This window comes from Musca autumnalis, unplaced genomic scaffold, assembly GCF_047663935.1.
Source record: "Musca autumnalis isolate F117 unplaced genomic scaffold, ASM4766393v1 scaffold_1, whole genome shotgun sequence".
Classification (NCBI taxonomy): Eukaryota; Metazoa; Arthropoda; class Insecta; order Diptera; family Muscidae; genus Musca; species Musca autumnalis.
Window position 1 is genome coordinate 34,187,142 of NW_027411644.1, and position 25,490 is coordinate 34,212,631.

At 34.1% G+C, this 25,490-nt stretch overlaps 2 protein-coding genes across 2 annotated transcripts; one reads left to right on the forward strand and one right to left on the reverse strand.

Annotated features, from left to right (window-relative positions):
* The first annotated feature begins 17,108 nt into the window (after nucleotides 1-17,108).
* Nucleotides 17,109-19,421, forward strand: TfIIFalpha (transcription factor IIFalpha). Its single transcript, XM_073971930.1, has 5 exons — nucleotides 17,109-17,407; nucleotides 17,482-18,389; nucleotides 18,448-18,665; nucleotides 18,734-19,019; nucleotides 19,093-19,421. Exons 1-5 carry the CDS (start codon nucleotides 17,384-17,386, stop codon nucleotides 19,301-19,303), a joined length of 1,647 nt encoding a protein of 548 aa, XP_073828031.1. The 5' UTR covers nucleotides 17,109-17,383; the 3' UTR covers nucleotides 19,304-19,421.
* A 1,448-nt stretch (nucleotides 19,422-20,869) lies between these two features.
* LOC141390466 (probable dimethyladenosine transferase) lies at nucleotides 20,870-22,130 on the reverse strand. Its single transcript, XM_073963420.1, has 3 exons — nucleotides 21,975-22,130; nucleotides 21,191-21,903; nucleotides 20,870-21,127 (listed from the first exon to the last, which is right to left on the reverse strand). Exons 1-3 carry the CDS (start codon nucleotides 22,030-22,032, stop codon nucleotides 20,978-20,980), a joined length of 921 nt encoding a protein of 306 aa, XP_073819521.1. The 5' UTR covers nucleotides 22,033-22,130; the 3' UTR covers nucleotides 20,870-20,977.
* Nucleotides 22,131-25,490: the final 3,360 nt, after the last annotated feature.

Consider the following 25,490-nt stretch of genomic DNA (forward strand, 5'->3'; position numbering starts at 1 on the left):
GTTCACAGAAATGTAAAGGAGAATAAACAATTGCTGTCATTTTTTAAAAAATATGAAAAAAATACATTTTACTTTGCCGAAAAAATGTGTAGGTGTGACTACGGGGCTTAGTTTCTCACCCACGCATAACCGAAAAGCAGCGAAATTTCTATTTATTTGAATGAATTTCAGGTTAGGGGTTTTTGTTCCGATAATATCGATAGGCAAAACTATTTATCGATTTTGAATTTTTAAATAATAATCGATATTATCGATAGTGCAATCGATTTTTGCCAGCTTTAATTTATCTGGTACCCATTTGGTCTGTTCCAAAAGTCATAAAAGTTGTAAATTGCTCCCATTTGTATGGTGTCTGTAGTAAAGGGGAGTACACACTAACAGTCAAAACTGACAGTCAACGTACTTTAAGGACAATTTTCCGGCAAATAACAACTTTTATTTAGCTAAAAACGTTTGAAATACAATATTTACGGTATTATTTATAGATTATAAAAGAAATTTTTCAATTAGGCTTTGATATTCACGAAATAAACCTCGATGACTGTCAGTTTTGCTTGTCAATGTGTACTATACTTAAAGGAAGGAAAAATCGACAGTCAAATCTGATCGTGGGTACAGAGCTGGCAAACCATCGATATTCCCAACATTAGATATTTTCGATATAATAGTTTAAAAAATCGATTGCTATCGATATTATCGTTAATTTTCCACCACCATTAATTTGGAAATGAAAACGGCGGAAATGTCTACGCTTTTGTTGACATTTTGCACAAATAGTTCACAGAAATCAAAAATTAAAAAAAAAAACCATTGCTTTTATTTAATAAAAATATATTTTACTTTTTCGAAAAATTTGTACATGTGACTACCAACTTACTTTCTTACATCCACAAAACCGAAAAGCAGCGAATTTCTATTAATTTCAATAAATTTTAGGTTAGGGGTGTTTATTCCGATAATATCGATAGACAAAACTATCTATCGATATTGTATTTTTAAAAATTAATCTATATTATTGATAGTGTGTTCGGCTTCCGGCTATGGACAGGACACCGCGACTATCTGGGTAATGAAAGAGCAGATGAATTAGCTAGACGAGGATCGTAGTCTACAGATCTAGCTATCGCTGACTCTATCAAACCACCCATTTGTCATTTCTTCCAAAAAATTGAAACGTTCTCTGACGAAAGAGCCAGTGAATTGTGGCATAATGAACCTAGGTGCATTGTGGCAAGATCCAGTCAAAAGAACCTGAGTAAAGCTGAAGTTAGAGTAACGACGGGAGTCATTACTGGACACTGCTATATCAGGGCCCTTACCATCAAATGGGATGAAGATGTTACTGACTACTGCAGACTCTGTGAGGATGAGGAGCAGTTAGAGACGATTGAACACATCCTGTGTCGTTGTCCAGCCCTGACTCGTAGACGGCATAGGCTAGTAGGTGTTCACTTTCCACCGTGTCTAATAGCCCGTTTCCACGGTACGTCGTTCGTTCTCTATTCGTTGTTCGACCCATAACTACGAATAAATTACTTATTTCCCCACACAAAATTCTATGAACGAACGACGATTTTTCTACGTTGTTCGATTAGAATTACTCTCTGAACGACGAATAAGTATGTCCCATCCCTAACAAAAGAGAGAATTTATCGAAAAAATTAATTATGACATGTCTAAATTCAAAATTGAAAATTTTGTTGAAAACACAAACATTTTTAGAAAAAAGGAAAAAGATGAATGAAAATTAATGAACTAAACATTTTATATAGATGCAGAAGGAAGATGGTTGTGTTTCCTTCTTAATTCCACACACATTTCTTGTCCATTAGTTCAAAATCGCGTAAAAAATCAGAAACAAATAACTGAAAGTCTGTATACACAAATATTAGCTCTGTTCCTTTACGTGCAAGAATCTTCAAGTTTTACCACTTTTTACACGAAAAGCGTTCCTTTACTTCAGAGACCATACAATTCATATGGGTGCAGTTTACAACTTTTACTACTTTTGCCGGTTTTACCATTTTCAAAAGTAAAGGAACAGACCAATTGTTTTGACATGTCTCTCTCTCTCTTTAATTTTGAAAATAGAAACATACGCCAAGTTTACACTTGCGCTCCAAAATCCACTGGATTTCACGAAATCCTGAAATACACCCCGGTGTTTACACTTATTTTTGTTGATTTCAAACATATCACAATGATCAAGGTAGACGCATATGCGCAGTTGATCGAACATGAATTTTCAAATCAAGTTTTTGCAAATTGAATTAATCATCAAAAATATACGACAATATAGAATTTTACAACTTTCTTTAGAAAATTATAGTAAAATTATCTATATATCGTATTATTTGTGTATAGTACTAACAAATGAAAAAATAAAAAAATGATTTTATCGTTGAGACATCGTTATAATAAATTTTGATAGATAAAAGTTGTGCTCAGATCCTGCACAATATTAGTACTTGCAGTAGTTTTCCCGTTTAGTGCTAAAAATGCGTTCCCGTAATTCGAATTCTAGTAATACTTGCACTTCTCTTCAAACAAAAATCGCGCCGAATAACACCCTCTTCTCCTGTTTTCTGCCATACACTTTTGGCCTAGTAGAAACTAGCAGCAAGCATGTTCATTGGTATCTAATATGATAGCTGATACGTTGATTTTGACATTTATGCTGGAGTTTTTGCAATTTCCGTATCTGTATTTTTTAAGAAATTTTTATGGGGAAGCAATTTTTGACAATTCGCTCTTTTTTCTAACATTACCATTAAAAAAGTACGGGAGGGAGCACAATGAAAAATAGCATTGTAACAAAGTAATTTAATATTTTTTCACATTGTTTACAAATTTTGATACTAAAATTTATTGTTGCAGCAATTTACCATCTACTAGAGCTGGCAAAAAATCGATGGCACTATCGATTGTTATTTAAAAATTCAATATCGATAGATAGTTTTACCTATCGATATTATCGGAATAACAACCCCTAACCTGAAATTCATTGAAATAAATAGAAACTTCGCTACTTTTCGGTTATGTGTGTGGGAGAAAGTAAGCCCGTAGTCACACGTACACATTTTTCGGTAAAGTAAAATGTTTTTTTTTTTATTTTTTATAAAATAAAAGCAATTGTTTATTCTGCCTCACATTTCTGTGAACTACTTGTGCTAAATTTCAAGAAAATCATTGACATTTCCGCCATTTTCATTTCCAAATTAATGGCGATGACAGCTTAACGATAATATCGATAACAATCGATATTTTAGAACATTATATCGAAAATATCTAATGTTGGGAATATCGATGGTTTGCCAGCTCTACCATCTACCCATGGCACAATTATAGAAGGTAGAAGTGACAATCAGCTGTCTTTCTACTTTTTTTAATTATGTTTGTGAAATCAGTTGTCAAATTCAAATACTGACATAACGACTTTTCAAATTGATGTCGATTTAAATAAATTTATTTGTCAAACAAATCTGTTTGTTTTTAATTTTGCTTTGATTTTACTTCGATTGTTTGCACAAAAATAAAAATGCGAAAGTGTATCGTTTGCAAAAAACGAGAACTTCACGGAAACGGATCTTTTTTTAATGTCCCGAAGGACGAAAAGAGGAGACGTAACTGGAGCGAAATATGTGGTATTGAATTGTCGGTTAAATCATGTATTTGCGAAGACCATTTTTCCCCTTCTTATATGATAAGGGGAGCGCAAAAAAAACGTTTACTGCCAAATGCTGAGCCAAATCCATTCTATAATTTAATTGGGCTTCATATAGAAGAATGGTAGGTACGATTATCTTTCATGGGAAAAAATGATTGATTTTGTTTGATTAGCGGAAGTATACACGAGATGGATACATTGGATGATTGCAATTATTATGAAGAAACGGAATGCCTGAACAATGATTACGCTAACTTCAAAGAAATGGAAACACAAACAGAGTACGTATAGCCTTTTCCGATGCGGTAGTCAAATACGTAACATTATTATTCATTCACAAATCCAATTTCTTCGTTTAAATTAAAAGGGGGAGATAGATAGACGCCATATTCCGAATGAGTTAATATAGAAGGAAGTTTCTATAAGTGCGCCTTGGGCTTATCATCAAGTTCAAATATGGACTGTATCGGTCCACGTTTTGGTATAGACCCAATATTACGGTACCGCTCGATTTCGCGTATTTTGAGAGATTTAGATACATTTTCAGAGCGAATTAGCTATAAATAGGCATTTAAGATTCGAAGTGGTTCAAATACTTATCCACTAAAAATTGCGGAAATAGGCTCACGTTGTGTTATAGACCACCTATAACGGTACCATCTGATTTCGGATATTTTTACATTTTAAGCTATAATTTGGCATTTGGGTTCCTTGCGGTCAATTAAATATTGTGGACATACCTATGTACCATAACAGAAAGAGAATTAACTATTCCATATTAGCTCAGAATATTTCATAGATATAAAAAGTTCGGTCGAGCCGCTTTTTTTCTTGATTGCCGAACGTTTGTCCTTGATATCGAACGCTATTCCAAAATCAAATTTTTGCCCTTATTTTTTACAATTAAGCTCGAGCATCTTCCAATATTTGGAAAAAGTACAAATATCAGGGTTTCCGTATGCTTTCCTTCTGCCACTTGCTGCTAACAAGTCGAAATTTCTCTTTTTATAGGTATGTTTTTATCTTTTAATGAAAATGTGCTTATCTTCCTTAATCATCCTTGCGTACAATGGTTCGGCTGAACGCTATTTCATGTCACCTGTTGACGCGCAATTAATACAATTATATTTAATTTTACAATCCCAATTAGATTAACACTCGGGCTGTTGGCAACTGGAACGTTAATGCCACCATCAAAGGAGTCATTTAGTCAGTCAGTAATTGATAAAAATTACCATGGGACGCATATTAGTTCATTAAATGCAACCAATATAAATCCTGAACATTGTTATATCTCCATACCTACCTTTTATAATTTTTAGCACAATAATCATTGAATGCACAATGCAAATGGAACTTGAGAAACTAAGAGCTGCAAATAGGTCATTAAAAAAAGAGAACCAAAGTTTAAAGGAAGTGGTCAAAGAAAAAAATGAGGAAATCAATAACATAAACGAAATGCTAAAGCCAATATTTACTCCAAACCAAATAAAAAAGCTGCAAAATCCTCGCCGTCACAACTGGAAAAGGGAAGACATTTCTAGCAGCTTATGTTTGCACGCGGCGGGTCCAAGGGCCTACAGGCATTTGTATAGCAAAGGACACCCAATACCGCACGAGTCAACCTTGTATCGCTGGAGCAAACATGTTTCAATAAAAGAAGGGATTATAACGGCCTCGTTAGAGATCTTAAAACAGAACACAGAATTGAAACATGAAGAAAAGATATGCGTTCTCGCCTTCGATGAGATGAAGGTGGCCGAAACTTATGAATATGAAGCTGAAGGTGGTTACGTAAGAAAGCCGGCGAAAAACGTTCAGGTTGTTTTAGTTCGTGGTTTAAAAAAGTCGTGGAAGCAGCCGATATTTTATAGTTTTGATTGTGCTATGACCAAGAAAATATTGTTTAAAATAATATCGGAGCTTTACAACATAGGCTACACGGTCGTTGCTATTGTCTGTGACCAGGGACCTTCAAATAGGAAGTTGATAAACCAATTAATAGTGGATATAGGTATTTATTTAAAATTCGTACATACGCATATTTTTGCACTCTTGAGTCCTGAAATTATATATACATCATAGAAAACCCGTGGTTTCCTCATCCTGAAAATCCCAATGACAAAATTTTTGCGTTCGCTGATGTTCCGCATCTTTTAAAACTTGTTCGAAACCATTATCTTGACTCGGGATTAATAATTAATGGTCATTTATTAACACCCAAAACAATTCATGATGTCCTTGATCACACTTCAAAAAGTGACGTGACAATTGCCTTTAAAGTGACAAAAGAGCACCTTTCAGTTAAAGGAGTTGGTTGGTATTCATAAATATAAACGAAACAATTTTAAGTATTATTTTTCAGGGAGACAAAAAGTTAAATCCGCCGTACAACTATTTTCAAATACAACTGCCAGTGCAATCAAGTGGATATATTCACAGGGGTTGGACGTATACAAAGCTGTTCAATCGGCAGACTTTTTCAAATTGATCAATGATTGGTTTGACGTAATGAACTCCAAAATGGACACATTTTCTTATCCCGGCAAGGTATAGTAAATATGTTTTTCCTCATATTGTGTAAAATTTAACATGGAAAAGCAAAGATAGTGTAGAGTCTAAAAATAAGATATATAATGGAATTTCCTAGCTTTGCATTTACATGTTTACTGTCTCGGTAATTAAGGAAATTTTTCGGTAAGTTACCAACCAAACTAAATTTCTCGCTAAGTCCTACCGATAGCAACAATGTTATTAATTTGTTCGATTTTTGTCGAGATTATTCATCATTTTCCAGCCATATCATAGTAACATATTGTATTTCTTTTGTAATCATTGTATTATACAACTAATTTAGGAACCATACGGAATAGCGTTAGAATCCCAAGAGCAAATTTTGTTACGCATGGCCCACCTCATGTCAACCCCTATTGTACCAAACAGGAAAAGAATAGAACCATTCCAAAAAGGCATCATTATGAGTAGCAACGCCTTAATAATGCTGCATAAATATGTTCAAGAACGGTTTTCTATGAGATACATTCTAACTGATCGTCTAAATCAAGACATCATAGAACATTTTTTTGGCGCTATTCGTAGCAAGGGTGGTTTAAACGACCACCCAACACCAAAGGAATTCAGATATAGGCTAAGGAAATACATTCTAGGTATTTATAATAAAAGTGTTACATAGTACTATTTAAAGCATTATTATTCCTTTAGCTCGTGACACCGAAATCTTACGAGGATCTGGATCTGTACAATCCGACAATACAAAATGGTGTAATACTACAAATAACTTCAATGGTGCAAATTGTAATACATCAACAATCCAGAATGATTTTGAATTTGAAGACAATACTCCATTGTATGTGGAAGAGAATAACGATGATGAATGGGAAGTGGAATTTCTTGAAGACATTCAAAATATGGTATTTGAAGAATTAGGTACGTTGCAAGAACATGCTCTACAGTACTTATGTGGATACATAATCAAGAAGTTAAGTCTTCGTGAATATGAAAGCCTAGAGGATTCAAATACTTGGGTTGACCATGTGTCAAAGGGTGCCCTCAGAAAACCCAGTCCGCAGTTTTTGGAGGCTGTTAAGGGCCTTGAAAAAGTATTTCTCTATATAAATGGTATGTAGATTGCAGATACTAAAAATCTTACGAAAGAATTACTTGATGCGAGTACTTTTGTTTGTCTGCCACTAAATGTAAAACGCTTATTTTTCAAATGTCGTATCCACTTTAGAATACGCCACTTAAACGCTAAGCTTAAGGACCAAAAACTAAAAAAGAAAGCATTAGCCTACAAGAAACTTTTAAAAACTAATTTTTAACATTGTTTTTTCGCCAATGTTTTACTTTATAATATCTTGTTTTCTTTGTTTATCGTTTTTATTTGAGCCAATCCTTAATATATGAACAATTACATAAATACAAATTAATTGCGTTTTACATGTTAATAAGCTTATGGTTTTTCTTTTTACAATTTTTTATACACTTAAGATGATATATACACTTCGATACGATAAAAAGTGTTCATCATCACAATAGTAGCTTTAGACCACCATCCGTCTGTCTGACTGGTGCACACGTTAACTCTCGAAGGAAGAACCCGATTTTGTCAAAAATTTGCGCGTCGTAATATTTGCTCCGGCCGTAGATCAACTTTTAACCTGGACTTTATAGGTCCAGCCCTTCGAGTATCTCCCAAATAAATTTCAAAATTGTTGGCACAAGTGCAGTTATGGAACTCTTGTTAGATCGACATAAAATGTTTAGCGTTCAACAACATTCTTCCAAAACATTTAAATAGCACTGCCCATGGTAGAATAAAGTAAAGGTAGGCCACAGCTAACAGCTGATTACAATTTTTTTCTTTTTATGGCCTAATCTGTCAAAAGCAGGGTTGACATTTTGTACTGTTTTTGACATTATGCAATCATAAAGGTAGATGTATCGCTAAATTGTTCCTAAAAAACTTCTGCTGTAACACTTGGTCTGTTCCAGTACTGCAAGAATCTACTAATTCCTACTATTTTTTCCGATAACATAAAGGAAAAAATGTTATCGTAGTAAAAAATAGTAGCTTCTTGCAGGTTCTGGAACAGAGCAACTATTTCTTAAAATTGAAAACAAGGACAAAAAATGTGTTTTCGCGTGGCAAAATAAAATTGTTGATTTTTTTAGCAAACTTACGAATGAACGGTTTATCAAATATTGATATTAATTTAAATTTGTTCCAAAAGTACGGGAATGTAAAAATGACAATTTTTGTAAAAATTCTGCTGACATTTATCTGCAAATCGGATGCCAGCAATCACGATGTCAGATTAGCTAAACTTGTCAAGTAGAAAATAAGTGAATGACATTTTTCACTGTCATAAGTTTGGGAAGAGCTTTTGCTATTTTTGGAACACTTTTCCAACAAGAATATTCTGGAGCCTAGCTAAAGAAATGTTTTTACACTATATGGCACTTTTTAACATTTAAAAAGTGAAGCTCTAAGTTCCATATGTTTTTGTAATACGGGATAGCTATGCAGGTACATCTACCATTATTATTGTACCATGCCATTTGACGTTTTAAGCCATGGCTGCGGGGTGGCATTTCGCAGTGATTTTCATACCTGGCCTACCTCTACTTTATTGTACCATGGCACTGCCGATATCAACTCAAAATGAATGCACATCGTTAAATGTCGTCCAAACGTTTGAAGACGGTCTTTATTGGAACACCTCTCAGGGTACTTACGACCTGTTCCTTTGCAAATTTTGTGGCCATGTTTACAGGGAAATATATACTGTTTTCCGTATGGACTTGATATGCTTCCTGACTAATGGCCCAACAACTCTGAAAACCCAGGACGACAAATTAATTTCTTTCACAATTAAATCATGTTCGAAATATTGACTTTATCTGTTTACTCCTTTGATAACCTTCCACAGACAATTTTCCGCAATGTGCAATTCAAGGACTTGCCTCAGATCGTTTTAAAATGGTTACATTAAGTAAGTCCATGGATCTGACTCTTCTGAAGCAACATCCACTTGTTTATAACATTTCTTCCATTTAAGACTTTACACCTTCAAGGAGATATGTAGGTTATCAAATGCTATCGAGTTTCGAGGATCATCACACGAATCTTGAAATTACATCTATTGTAGATACATCAGCGTAAAGTAGACGAAATTGTTTTCATTTCAGCCATGTAACTCTTCTTTACAAGAAGGTGTCTTGTTATATTAAAGGATACTTCTCAAAAATTCGATAGAAACTTGTGTCTGTAAATGATTTTGTGGACAGAGTCCTTTGAAAAGATTAGCGGTTAAAGAAAGAAAGTATATAAATATATTATATTGCATACATACGTATATTTCGTGTTTCTTTTTTTTTTGCAGTCATTTTTGATTTACTTTTTTGTTATTCTCTCCATTATTTCAAAGAATAATTTAATTTTGTTTCTTATTTACTTTTGTCTTCATGTCAAAGAAACACAAATAGTCTTGACAATTGATTTTCTATAACAACAATGTTGTTTTTGTAAAAAAATAGTTGTTGTAATTCATGCAAATACCTTATATAAATTTACCTTGCATCTACCTTATTTATTGTGATACGTGAAAAGTGTTGCAACTTTTGGTACTTTTTTATGCAAATACAGGGTTGTATATCATGTGTACTGTGATTCGATGTTGATTTCTCTGAAATCACGAAACGAGATGATTTCATTTTTGTATGCGAAATCATGATAAATTTTGCTTGATTCCGCGCGAAATCACGAAACGCCTTCGAAATCACGAAACGACGCCAAATGTAAACTAAGCAATATAAAAATATATTGAAAATACAAAATTATTCAGAATTTATGGGAAAAATGAATGAAATGTGTATAGTTAAATATAGAAGATACATTTGAAGGAAAGTCTATTGATTTTCCTATTCATTTAATGTATATTTTATGTGATTTCGGTTCAAATTTTCGTGAAAACAAGGAAACAAAAATGAAGGAAATTTTGTTTATGTTTCTGTTAACTACGAATAGTGTCGTGGAAACGGGTTAATTCGTGTACGTCGTTCGACAGGCGAACAACGTAATTGAAACGCTCGTGTGAACATGACATAACTGTGGAACCTGCTGTGGTCTACAACATCATCAAAAATCTGAAGTGGATGGGACAGCACAACCTGAACGCGTAAATTATGTTTCAAATATTCTGCCTACCATTAAAAATAAAACTTTTTTCCTTCTCTAAAACTATTCCTCCCCTCTTAAAGTTTCTTGTAATTTATTCGTTCTTTACTTTTTAACAACTTCCTCTTTTTATTTCTTCCCCCTATCCTCTCTTTTCCATCTCCTCTTTTCTTTGCAGCATTTTCCTCTTTTTTCTACTGGGTGATCACAATGGACCGGAAGGTCTCCGAGTGACGCAGTCACAAGTTAGTGGCTGCACATCCCCTAACCTAACCTAGTGTGTACCATGATAGAATTATTTATGGGTACTTTACACGATATGTTTTTTACATATGGGTTGTCACTTTTTATATAAATTCATGGTACAATAAGGAAGGTAGGACAGGTTCGAAAAAACCATAGAAAATCAACCCTACACGTATGCCCGCTTCCTTTCAAAATTGTCTATTGTGACAAACTTCAAGTTTTGTTTGTGTTTATTTCATATTCAATTTTCAAAATTGATGAAATGTGAAAGAAATAAATGGAAAAAATGATTGGAACACAAAAAATGTTTATGCGGATCTACTGGAAACGTTGCTGCTGCAGATGTTGTAGCAACTCAAATATGTTCGTTCGGATATTATTTCAGTTATACGGTTCCTCTGTATCCAGACTCAAAAATTCTGCAACCTGGACTGGACCTGCGTCCATAAAGAATGAGGAGATGGTGAGTGAGGTTTAAAACAAATGTAAGTGTTGAATATCATGGCATCAATTCGGCACCGATACGAATAAAGGCGGCTGCATCGTCCGGATCTTAACTGGGCTAAAACCACTCGTGTTTGCCGTGACAGCTGGCGTTCTTCTGTTACGATGGACGGGGGTGGTCCCCAAGTACGGCATTTACACTGTATCGCTGTACCACCTGCGCGACTGCATTAGTGTGAATGCTATCTAAGCCTGCCCGATAGGTCCGTTGATCTACAGGTTTTTGTTTATACCTTTGGACGTCTTTTTCTAAATCATGACGTTCCTGGGAAGCCTGTCCATTAAATCGTGACAGGGATGTTCACTGCGATGAGACCCAAGCAGGTACTGCATCGAAAACATTCTGTTGTGCTGATGCACCGTCAAAACCTTCGTCTCCTCATGAAGATGGTCCACTGGCAGGTTTAAATATTTTTTCACTGCGTAGAGGAACCATTTGCATACCACGCTGGCGCCGCATAGCTTACCACAGAACGGCATATTACTTTGTAAAAACCTCGGCACATACGATCTGTTGGGTGCCGTTTTACAACAACCACATGAAAACTTCAAGAACGAACTTGCCATCACTTGCACATTTTTCGTGTGGTTGTTGTGTGCCACGCGTGACGCGACTCACAACGGACTGTATGTGCAGAGGTCTTAAGAGGTCAACATGATTTCTTTGTCAGCACCCTAAGTGCCAAATTGCCCTTCCCATGGTGAAAAAATACACGAACATAAACACATAATTGTTGAGGTGGCGGTCCTGGTCGAAGATTCATCCGAGTCAATCTGGTGCATAGAACCGGCCACCGTGATGGTAACTGTTGGTGAATTTATGTATAAGAAAGGTACCGGTAGCCAGCGGAAGTAACATGACACATCCTTCTTATCGCTGCGTCTGGACGCGTATCTAACCAAATACGCAGAAATGAGACAAACAGGTGTGTTTACCATTGCACCACGGTAAGGACTACCTAAATCTTTAAAATTACCCCAGAGAATGTGGAAAAGTAGCATTCTTTCCACTGGAGATTAAGATACCACATAGTGATGAATAAATGAAAAATCAGGATAACATTACCTTAGAAATATGTATAAACTGGAACTTTGATGTTTATTGATTATTGTTTATTCACTGAGAAGATACATTGTTAAATACCCAGCAAATTTTGAAGGAATGGGTTCTTTGCGATGACGTGATTTCATGTCATCTTTTACATTGGTTCAAAGGAAGTCGTGAAAGATGCGATCTTTTCACTAGGATTTGTACCAATGCAAAGGAAGTCGTGAAAGATCCGATCTTTTCATCAGCATTTGTACCCATTCCATCGATCCGATAGAGAAGATGTTTTTATTTACACACCTGTTTATTTTCATTTTGGTATGTTCCAGTACTGCAAAAATCTACTAATTTTTACTATTTTTTCCGATAACATAAAGGAAAAATTGTTGTAGTAAAAATTAGTAGATTCTTGCAGGTTCTGGAACAGACCAAAGTTGTTAGAACTGTCGTCGGTATGTTGTCTTACATTTCCTGCGTATTGCTTGGTTTACATTTACGAAATCCACTCGATTTCAACTGTCAAATCCATAGGTTAAACGTCAAATGAAATCCAGATAAGATTTCATTTGACGTTTGAGCTATGGAATTGACAGTTGAAATCAAGTGGATTTCGTAAATGTAAACTTAGCATATCAGACAACTAAAACTTCTAAACAATTGGTATTGTATGAAGCTCGAAATGTCTGCAATAAAAATGAAGTCCCAATCGAGCTAAAATAAATCGCTAAAAATAGAATCGGACTGCACACATTGCTATTTTAAAAGTTCCCTTGTCTGTTCTAAATCTGACGTAGAACGAAATCAATCAAATCTCGCTTCTTGGAATTTGAAAAAAGTCCGAAACGAAAAGGTACAAGAATCTGAAAATAAAGAAGAAACGACTTTTGGAAAAAAACAAAAATAAATTAATTAAGCATAAATGGTATTTTCCAGAAAAAGTCTCTCCTCCCTGTTCGTTACATTTTGTTCTTAGAGATCCCTAAAGCAAGCCGGGTTGTAGATCCCTACATATTTTCGTCATTAAACAAATGAGTATAAATTTCCAAAATGTTGTTATAAAATAACAAAATTATAAAATAAAAGTAATTTACGAAATAAAAATACTTAAAGAAGTGCATTTGGAGTCCATGTCGAAATCTGAACTGGTGATGGGAAGATAATAGAAAAAACCTTTTGTAAGATGAATGAATATCAGTTGCGGAGAACGGAGGAAGTACTCTTTTGCGTTGGTGGTTATTGGCGGTGATGCAATTTTGGATGTAAACTTTTTGCTGATCAATTAATTGTTGTTATTTTGTGAATTCGTTTGAATTAATAAAGTTTTGTTGTTTTGTTTGTCCATATTTCAATAGAGCATTTCCATTTTCCAAACAAGACATGAAAATGTCATGCCAAGGGGTTGGTGAAAATGACATGTCAAAGCATTGGTTAAAATGACATATCAAAGAATGGGTGAAAATGACGTGTCAATGCATTGGTTAAAATGACATGCCAAAGCATTGGTGAAAATGACATGTCAAAGCATCCCAAAAAGAACGTCATCTCTTCCTTTTTGTTTTATGAAAATAAAATGTATGTATGCACGGTTTAATAAGAAAGGTTAGCCAAAGCTTTATGTCAATTTAATTTTTTTCATTCGAGTATGCCTAAAACTTCAAAACAATATAAACAAACCGTGTATGTGTGTGCGGTGTTTGAATAATATGCCAAACAATTTTAAAAACAATCGAATTCAATGATTTTTAAAATTGTTTTTAGACTATTTGTATGGAAGAAATTGTTGAGATTTGGATTGAAACAATTAGTTTATCATATTCACAACTCGATTATGTGGAGAAAACTTAACTCTTCATTCATTTTTCGCGTTTTTTATAAAATGCTCAAAAAATGCATTGTAAACAAACCCACATGTTGCTTTTATTTTGAAGTTTTAGGAATTCAAGAAAAACAAGGGTTCTATAGATTTTTTTTCATTTAAATCTACCTCTTTACTCATGGTAGAACAATAAAAGGTAGCAGCAATACACAGCTGACTGAACTGGGTTGTAACGTTAGTGTCAAATTTTATATGACATTTTATACGTTTATTTCTATTTCGATGTACATTAGGGATATATATTTTTTGAGAAAAAAAATATATCATTCGGGAAAAACCATTTCCCAGAAAGACTTCTTCATATCAATGATATGTAACCTCCTCCAAGTTCGAACGATAAGCCGCGCAGTAAATCCCCGCTTGTAGAGGCGACACAACGTTTGTTAATATGTGAGGTATTTTGTTAAAATTAAAAGAAATAAAGCCCTAATAAACATGTGCTTCTTTGATTTCTAAAATAAAACATTGAAACAGCTTCTCCTTTTTCTATGAATTTCCAGCGACCCCAAACTTGTCTGCAAGAATTCTACTTTCTGCGAGAATTTATGCATTTAGTGGAATGATGTGGAAACATAAAAATTGAAAATGTAACGAATTTTCATTCATGTTTTCCAAAATATTCAACCAAATGTGAAAAATTATTAGTTTTTTAAATTCCAATAATTTATAGACATTTCCTTGTTTTGTTTACAAATACAACTGGCAGTAACGTTACAAACAAAAACAAATTCCTTTGTGGTTGTTGTTCGAGTTGTATTTGTTGTAGTATTAACTTTACCTTGTATTTGTTCTACCATGCTCTTTACTTATACCATGTATGTATGTATTTACTTTTTTGAAATTTGACATAATTTGAATCATGGTACAATAATTCTTAGGTAGGCCACAGCTAACAACTGATTACAATTTTTTTTTTTGTTATGGCTTAATCTGTCAAAACCGTGTTGACATGCAGAGTTGATATTTATTATTGATCAAAAAATTCAACTCTGTTTTCTTTTTAATTCAACATTTCGTTTTTCTTCTTCTTTTTTTACTCATCCGTTATCATTCATCAAAACAATTTTGACGTTTTAAGCCATAGCGACAGGGTTGTATTTTTTTTTTGGCGATTCTCATACCTGGCCTACCTATGAATTATTGTACCATGATTTGAATATTAAAACTAAACATTTCAAATTGAGTTTGACACAAGTCGGTCACCAACGAAAAAAATTGAAATCAGCTGTGAGCTCTGCCATACCTTTCTTATTATACCACGATTACAATCATGTTGAACAGTTTTTCTACTTTTACTTTATTTAAGCTGTGTTCCAGAACTAAAAAGTTTTTACAATTTTTACGACTTTTACACATTTTACTCGAAAAAGCGTTCCCGTACACAAAAAAGTTGTAAAATGTTCACTTCTCTTTAAACAAAAATGGCGCTGAATGGCGCTCTCTTTAAAAACTTTTTACTCGACAAATTTGAGCGTGTAAAAAATAGTAACATGGATGCCGGCGTCTGATTGGCTGGTATGCCGACTTTGACATTTGTTCCAGCTTTTTTGACGTTTTTTCCACTTTTGCGTTCCCGAACTTTTTGAAAAAACTTTTGTGTGACAACAATTTTTATCTCTTTCTCTCTTTTACGAGTTTTACTATTAAAAAGTATGGGAACAAAGCTTTAGTTTTAAGAATTAATTTCAGAGTTAGGTTTAGTTTAGGATAACTTTGCTTTTGTAACATAAACGCATTTTGCACTTAAAACAGATGTTTTGGGAATTTACGTCATTTATTTGATAGATATTTGGCCTGTTCCCGTACTTTATAAAGTGGTAAAAGTCGTAAAAGTTTTAAAAGTCGTAAACGATTTTCATATAAATTTTGTGTACGGGAACGCAAAATGTGTAAAAGTTGTAAAAATTGTAAAAACTTTTTAGTTCTGGAACAGAGCTATTGTATGGAATTGACAACTTAAATGTTGCATGTTTTGTAAAACATCCTAATGCTAGGTTTACATTTACGAAATCCACTCGATTTCAACAGTCAATTCCATTGCTCAAACGTCAAATGAAATCACATCTGGGGCTCAATTCTGTTTCTATGAAAATGTGAAATGAAAACTTTTATAAAGGAAGAAACTGTCAAATGAAAAAAATTATAAAGAAAATATTTTTCATTTCAAATTTTCATAGAACAAGAATCCAGCCCCTGAAATCCATTGGATTTCATTTGACGTTTAACCAATGGAATTGACAGTTGAAATCGAGTGGATTTCGTAAATGTAAACCAAGCATAAATGTAAAATGGGCTTATAGGCTTGGGCTGGATTCTTGTTCTATGAAGATTTGAAATGAAAAATATTTGCTTTAAAATTTGTTCATTTTATATTAGTTGTGTCTTTTTACTTTTTCAGTAATAATTATTCAGTAACTTCTTTTCAGAGAGTAAGTCCATATTTACATTCGGCAATTTTCCTTGCGGCAATTGTCAGTTTGTCGGTGAGAGAGGGTGTTGAGAGGCAAAGGGTTACCATATGACTCACCTCTCTCTCCATCGAACTGACAAGTGCCGCAAGGAAAATTGCCTAATGTAAATATGGACTAAGAGAGATTTTACTCTTTGATACGAAAATAGAGAAACAAGTAAAAAGACAGCATTTAGTAAACTTTAGCAAGATAACAGTTGATAACCAAAACAAAAACATTGGCGCCAATGCATGAACGAAAAAATAACTCCAAAGCAATGAAAAATTTCTTCAATTTTAAGCAAAATAAATAGAACATAATTAATATATTAAAAAAATAATCAATAAATAAACCTGAGTCGTAATATTTATAGTATTTTTCCACAAAAAAATTAGATTAACATTGAGCAGCTGACCATTAGCAGATGATTAAAAAACAGCTGATCGAACTTGCTGGGAAAAATTCTTTCAGCAACTTTTAGCAAACAACTGTCAAACTTGTTCTCTCACTTCGCTCTCTTTTACTGAACTTTTGTGTAAAAAGACAGCATTTAGTAACATTTCGTAATAATTATTACAAATTGTCACGTAAAAAGACACACCTATTTATTTCCTTTATAAAAGTTTTCATTTCAAATGTTCATAGAACAAGAATTGAGCCCTTGGTTACCCGTATGAAATAAATAAAATAAAAAATATGTGTGTGTAAACGGGGGGTCGGTAATTGGGCCATGCAAGTACTCTAATAGTAATGAATACTCATGATACTCTCATCACTAGTAATACTGCCACAAACCTACTTGGAGAGAATCTGTGTGCGGTGGTTTTGATTGATTTTTTTTAGTTTATTGTGAAAAAAATAGAAAGTAATTTAAAATATAACATTTAGAAACATGTCTGCAGTGGCCAAACCAACGGTATGTTGTTTTAACTAAAAAATTTCACAAAAATGTGTATATCTCACGCTTCTTGGTATATTTTTCGGCAATAGCCATCAACAAGTTCGTCGTCAAATGGCTCGGCAACTGCAACGACGCAACCTGCTCCACCAGCTAATGTACAAGAATTTAAAATTCGGGTTCCGAAAAATCTTCGCAAGAAGCATCATGTTATGCGTTTTAATGCCACTCTGAATGTGGATTTTTCACAATGGCGAGCTGTCAAATTGGAGCGTGAAAATAATATGCGCGAATTTAAAGGAGCCGAAGAGGATATGCCCAAATTTGGCGCTGGTTCAGAATATAATCGCGATTTGCGTGAAGAGGTTAGACGTAAAAAGTTTGGTATTATTGCCAAGAAGTACCGACCCGAAGCCCAACCATGGATTTTAAAGGTTGGGGGTAAAAATGGCAAAAAGTTTAAGGGTATTCGCGAAGGTGGTGTAAGTGAAAATGCAGCATTTTATGTTTTCACTCATGCTCCCGACGGTGCTATAGAAGCCTATCCCCTTAATGAGTGGTATAACTTCCAACCTATACAACGTTATAAGTCGTTGTCGGCCGAAGAGGCGGAGCAAGAGTTTGGTCGCCGCAAAAAGGTCATGAATTACTTTTCACTTATGTTAAGGAAACGTTTGAAGGGTGACGAAGAGGAAGAAAAGGATCCTGAGGAGGTGAAAGTAAAAGGCGCTGGTTCCAAGAAATCGAAAGAATTAAAAATTAGTGAAATGGATGAATGGATTGATTCAGAAGATGAATCGGATTCGGACAGTGATGGAGAGGAGAAGAAGAAGAAGGATGCAGACAGTGATGATGACATGGGTAAGAAAAAGGGTAAAAAGGGAAAGGATGGTGAAAAGAAGAAGAAAAAACGTGATGTCGATGATGAGGCATTCGAAGAATCTGATGATGGTGACGAGGAAGGACGAGAAATGGATTACGACACAGAATCCAGTGAAGAGTAAGTCATAAGAGCATAATAATGCGTTTATAGCTTTATAATAATATTTGATTTACAGTGAACCTGATCCCGAGGCAAAATTGGACAAGGACATGAAATCTGTTGCTGAAGAAGACGCCTTGAGAAAGTTGCTCACATCCGATGAAGAGGAGGATGAAGAGAATAAATCAGATGAGTCTGACAAGGATGATGATGAAAAGAAGAAGAAAGACAAATCCAAAGATGAGAACAAAGAGAAAAAGAAAAGCAAAAGTAAAGCAAAGGATACTAAAAAGGGTAAGGAAGAAAATATTTCAATTTGTCATGTCATACCTATAAACCTAATCATCGCAATCCTATTTCAGATTCATCAAGTGATTTTAGCTCAGATAGCAGCGATTCCGAAGCTGAAAGTAAAACCAAGAAGAAAGGAAGTTCCAAACCACCCAGCAAACAAAACTCACGTTCCGCTACTCCCACATTCAATAATGATGCTAATAAACGTAAATTGAACAGCATGCCTGGTGATCTTACCGCTTCTGAAAATAGTAATAGTCCCATTAATACACCATCAAAACGTCCCAAAACTGAATCAATTACCCCATCACTACCCTCAACATTTGCCGGAGTGGTTAATACAAATAACAAAGAGTAAGTGTTTCAATCTAACAAAATTAATTTCAAATTTTCATTATTTTTTTCTCCCCTCTCTTCCTATGCACAGTGACTATGGCATTACTGAAGAAGCTGTACGTCGTTACCTTATGCGTAAACCCATGACAGCCACAGAATTATTGACCAAATTTAAAAATAAAAAGACTGGTGTTTCCAGTGATCGTTTGGTCGAAACAATGACACAAATTCTCAAGAAAATCAATCCTGTCAAACAAACCATACAGGGAAAAATGTATTTAAGCATAAAGGTTAATAAATAGTTTTGTTTGTTGTTTTTTTAATATCGTAGAACGCAACACTTGCGCAATTTGTATTTGTGATGGAAAATTATTTTAGAAACAAATAAATATTTTATTGGAATTATATATAAAGGATAAAGGACGAGTTTTTTACACAATGGGGAAAAATAATCTCGGATGAACTTTTTTTATAGGAATAGTTATCACCAATGAACTTTTCTATAGGAAAACTGATCACAGATGAAGGTTTCTATAAGAACTTTTCTATTGGAAAAGTTTTCACCGATGAACTTTTCTATTGGAAAAGTCATCACCGATGAACTTCTCTGTAGAAAAAGTCATATAGAAAGTCATCACCGATGAATTTTTCTATAGAAAGCCATCACCGATGAACTTTTCTATACGAAAAGTCATCACCGATGAACTTTTCTATACGAAAAGTCATCACCGATGAACTTTTCTATACGAAAAGTCATCACCGATGAACTTTTCTATACGAAAAGTCATCACCGATGAACTTTTCTATACGAAAAGTCATCACCGATGAACTTTTCTATACGAAAAGTCATCACCGATGAACTTTTCTATACGAAAAGTCATCACCGATGAACTTTTCTATACGAAAAGTCATCACCGATGAACTTTTCTATACGAAAAGTCATCACCGATGAACTTTTCTATACGAAAAGTCATCACCGATGAACTTTTCTATACGAAAAGTCATCACCGATGAACTTTTCTATACGAAAAGTCATCACCGATGAACTTTTCTATACGAAAAGTCATCACCGATGAACTTTTCTATACGAAAAGTCATCACCGATGAACTTTTCTATACGAAAAGTCATCACCGATGAACTTTTCTATACGAAAAGTCATCACCGATGAACTTTTCTATACGAAAAGTCATCACCGATGAACTTTTCTATACGAAAAGTCATCACCGATGAACTTTTCTATACGAAAAGTCATCACCGATGAACTTTTCTATACGAAAAGTCATCACCGATGAACTTTTCTATACGAAAAGTCATCACCGATGAACTTTTCTATACGAAAAGTCATCACCGATGAACTTTTCTATACGAAAAGTCATCACCGATGAACTTTTCTATACGAAAAGTCATCACCGATGAACTTTTCTATACGAAAAGTCATCACCGATGAACTTTTCTATACGAAAAGTCATCACCGATGAACTTTTCTATACGAAAAGTCATCACCGATGAACTTTTCTATACGAAAAGTCATCACCGATGAACTTTTCTATACGAAAAGTCATCACCGATGAACTTTTCTATACGAAAAGTCATCACCGATGAACTTTTCTATACGAAAAGTCATCACCGATGAACTTTTCTATACGAAAAGTCATCACCGATGAACTTTTCTAAACGAAAGGCCATTACCGATAAACTTTTTTATAGAATAAGTTATCACAAATGAATTTTTTAAAGGAAAAATTATCGCCAATGAACTCTGCCATAATCAAAAATTAAATTTAAAAATCCATAACGGTCTGGCATACCGATTTATAGGAACACGTTAATCGATCTGCTTTCCCCAAAAAAATCGTTAATGAAAAAATTTCTTCAAAAATAGGTTTTTATTTTTTAAAAAATAAATGTTCTATACTAACTATAAAGAATCTTAAAAAATATGTATGTATTTAATTTTTACATATCAATCTGAGCCTTAATTAAAATGGATGCCCTCTGAATTGAAGGCTAATAACAAACGCATAAAATCATCCAAATCCATTGAACGGGCACGGAAATTGTCCATGTCCAATTTTTGTAGTATTCCTATTACCTTCTCTGTCATATTGAGGTTTTCTTCAATGGGCTGAAAAGAGTAAAATTATTTAATTTTGTATCGGAAGTTGATTTCTCAAGTGGGTGGACATACCATATTGTTAAGTGACAAATGTAATTTATAATTTTTTTCCAACATTTCCATAACGGAATTTGTTTTGAATGCTGCAGCCAGTGTTTTATTCTTACGCAAGAAGGCAATACGTGTCAAACCATCCCATTCGGTAAAGTTGACAGGTGGTGGAGGATTTTTGGGTTCCAAACGCACGACACTTGACTCAACCTTTGGTGGAGGTTTAAAATTATTCTTGCCCACTTTCATTAACATATCCACCCTGGCCAATAGTTGTGTATTTATACTCAAACGACAATATAACTTATCGCCTGGTTTTGCCACCAAACGTTGTGCAAATTCTCTTTGGAACATCAAGACGGCACAACGAAACAGTGGGCGATGTAGCAACAATTTAAATATCAAAGGAGAACTGATTTGATAGGGCACATTGGCAATGCACAAATCAAAGAAAGGAAGCTCCGCTTTGAGGAAATCACCAATTAACATTTGTAGCTTTGGTTGCAGCGGTGTGCCTTGTATACGTTTTTGTAATTCAGCCGCAAGACGAGTATCAATTTCACATGCCACCACCTTTTTGCAGCGTTCCAACATACGTACAGTCATGTTACCTGTTCCGGGACCGATTTCCAATACTATATCTGTGGGTCGTAGGGCAGCCTTTTCAAGCATGCTGGTTATGACGAGTGGATTCTTCAAAATATGCTGGCCAAAATCCTTGTTAAATACAATACCTTAGTGTGTGGGGAGAGAAAGAAATTGTTTATTATTTCAATTCATGTCCATGTGAACATTTAATACTTACCCTGTTTTTGCACCTCATTGTGTATGCGTGACTTCTTTTCTGTTTTCACTTTCGGCATTTTTTATTAGTTTTATTTTAATTTTACTTTTAAAATTTAAATTCCTTCTTCTTTAAAAGAGCACACCATGTGGAAGTGTTTACGTTTTAGAGAGGATTGTTGACATTTGTTGCCACAGTCCACAGTTGTAAATTGAAGTATGTAAATCAGCTGTGACCGTGATATTTTTACTATCTATCAAAAAGAAGGGTGCCTTAGACAGAGAGATTAGCTTGCCACTTTTCTTATTTATCGGAATTAAAGGCGAACTTCGGTAATCCGGAAATGAAAAACATAAATTCTTGTTTATTTTGCACCGAATAACCGTAAAAATCTTTATGATTCGAATTTCAATAGACAAAAACAATGCACAAATTAAACAAGAACAGTTTCAGTTCTTTCAACTTCACATTTAATTCATACTCTTGTTTATAAATTATTGTAAGAACGCATATTTTTTGATTAAAAATATATAAGAAAATGCCTGGTCAGAACCTACAATAATCTACATTTTTTACTACGATAACAATTTTTCCTTTATAAAGTCGAAAAAATGAACAAGATTAGTCGATTCTTGCTGTTCAGCAACAACTGCTTCTTGTTACTCCAATACCCGGGAAAATCGATTGTCCGTAATGCCAAGTTTACACTTGCGCTCTAAAATCCACTGGATTTCACGAAATCCTGAAATACATCCCGGTGTTTACACTTATTTTTTTTTTGTTGATTTCAAATATATCACAATGATCAAGGTAGATGCATATGCGCAGCTGATCGAACATGAATTTTCACAAGTTGTTGTAAATTGAATTAATCATCAAAAATATAAAAATGTAGAACTTTACAACTTTATTTGGAAAATATCGTAAAATTATCTATATATTTTATTAATTCTAACAAATGAAAAATAAAAAAATGATTTTATCGTTGATACATCATAATAATAAATTTTGATAGATAAAAGTTGTGCTCAGAACCAATAAATGGGATTATTCGTGTTCATTATGTTTCCAAATACATTATTCTTGTTCTTATGCAGTAGTTTTCCCGTTTAGTGCTAAAAATGCGTTCCCGTACTCCGAAATGTAGCAAGACTTTCTCTTTAAACAAAAATAGCGCCGAATAACACCTTCCTCTCCTGTTTTCTGCCATACAATTTTGGCCTAGTAGAAACTAGCAGCAAGTATTTTCATTGGCATCTAATATGATAGCTGATACGTTGATTTTGACATTTATGCCGGAGTTTCTGCAATTTCCGTCATTTTCACGTTCCCGAATTTTTTAAGAAATTTGTATGAGGAAGCAATTTTTGACAATTCGCTCTTTTTTCTAAGTCCGTGTTTAGACACACAAATTTCTCGGGAAAGTAAATTCAATTTTTAGGCAATAGGGGGTAGGAAAGAGTATTGAGGAGCTCTTTCCTCTCCGCTCTCTCCCAAAAAACTCAATTTACTTTCCCGAGAAATTTGTGTGTCTAAACACAGACTATCATTGCCATTAAAAAAGTACGGGAACACAATAAAAAAATATCATTGTAACCATGGAACAATTACTCAGGTAGTGGCATCGTAAAATTTTGAATATATTATGTCAACACTTTCTTTATGTTGTTGGGGAAATTACAACAAAAATATTTTTTTATAAAGGGATTTGACTTTTCATATTCGATCAGCTTCTGTGATACCACTACCTGGTAGTTCTGCCATGATTGTAACAAAGTAATCATGGTATAAGTAAAGAGGTAGATTTAAATGAAAAAAAATCTATAGAACCCTTGTTTTTCCTGAATTCCTAAAACTTCAAAATTAAGCAACAAGTGGGTTTGTTTACAACACCAATTTTGAGCATTTTATAAAAATCGCGAAAAATGAATGAAGGACCAATGTTTCTCCGCATAATCAAGTTGTGGATATGATAAAATGTTTGTTTCAATGATAACCTGACGAATTATTTCCATACAAATGTTCCAAAAATAATTTTAAAAATCATTGAATTCGATTGTTTTTAAAATTGTTTGGCATTTTATTCAAACACCACACACACATACACAGTTTGTGTTTATTGTTTTGAAGTTTTAGGAATACTCGAATGAAAAAAATTTAAATTGACATAAAGCTTTGGCTAACCTTTCTTATTAAACCATGAAAGTAATTTAATAATTTTGTCACATTGTTTACAAATTTTTATACTAACATTTTTTGTTGCAGCAATTGACCATCTACCTTATTTATTATGATACGTGAAAAGTGTTGCAACTTTTGGTACTTTTTTAGGCAAAACCAGGGTTGTATATCACGTGTACTGTGATTTCGATGTTGATTTCGCTGAAATCACGAAATGAGATGATTTCATTTTTGTATGCGAAATCATGATAAATTTTGCTTGATTCCGCGCGAAATCACGAAACGGCTTCGAAATCACGAAACGACGCCGAATGTAAACCAAACAGTAGATGCATATGCGCAGCTGATCGAACATGAATTTTCAAAACAAGTTGTTGCAAATTGAATTAGTCATCAAAAATATACGACAATATAGAACTTTACAACTTTATTTCGAAAATTATCGTAAAACCATGGTTCAATTATTAGAAGGTTGGGCAGGTTCATGAAATTATAAAAAAACAACTCTGCTGCCGGTTTGCTTATAACTTCAAATGACTAATAACAAATGCAACAGGTTTTGTTTATTTGAAATATTGTCAAATATTTAAATTGAAATATTTTATATATGTATGTATGCCCACGTTTTGGTATTATAGCCCCATATAACGCGAATTGCGCTTTCAGGAATTTTGAATGTATTAGCCCAATTTGCCCTTGTAATTTAATATTTTGTATCTGTAGAGGTTAAAACACATTTCTACCGGCTTAAGTCTCGTTTAGGGGCACCTCTCGGATCGGGCTGAAATTTTCACCATAGGTAGTCCTTGGGACCCTGATAACAACTATATATATATTTCCCGGGGGAAGTCCATACTTCCCGAGATATGGGCCTTGACATTTCGGGAAAGTCCTACTTTAACACCATTACTTTATTTATGGGCACCTCTCGGATCGGGCTGAAATTTTCACCATAGGTAGTCCTTGGGACCCTGATCACAACTATATACATATTTTCTGGGGGAGGTCCATTCTTCCCGAAATATGGGTCTTGAAATTTTACTATTTTTACTTATGCAATGATACCCATCATTTTAAAGCTCGTGGTGAGTACTTTTCTTTGCAATTACGACTTTTTCTTTTGATTACAACAATATATAGCTTTTTCGGGAGGAGTCCATACTTCTCGAGATATGGGTCTTGAGATTTTACTATTTTTACTTGGGCAATATGGGTATCATTTTCAAGCCCGTGGTGAGTACTTTTGATTGCGTTTACGACTTTGCTCCTGTCCATAGGAGAAAGTCTTAAATCCCAGCCGAAGGCCGGCTACCTTAAGAAAACTTATAATTTTGGAAAAACTTTTGTTCGCGTAGC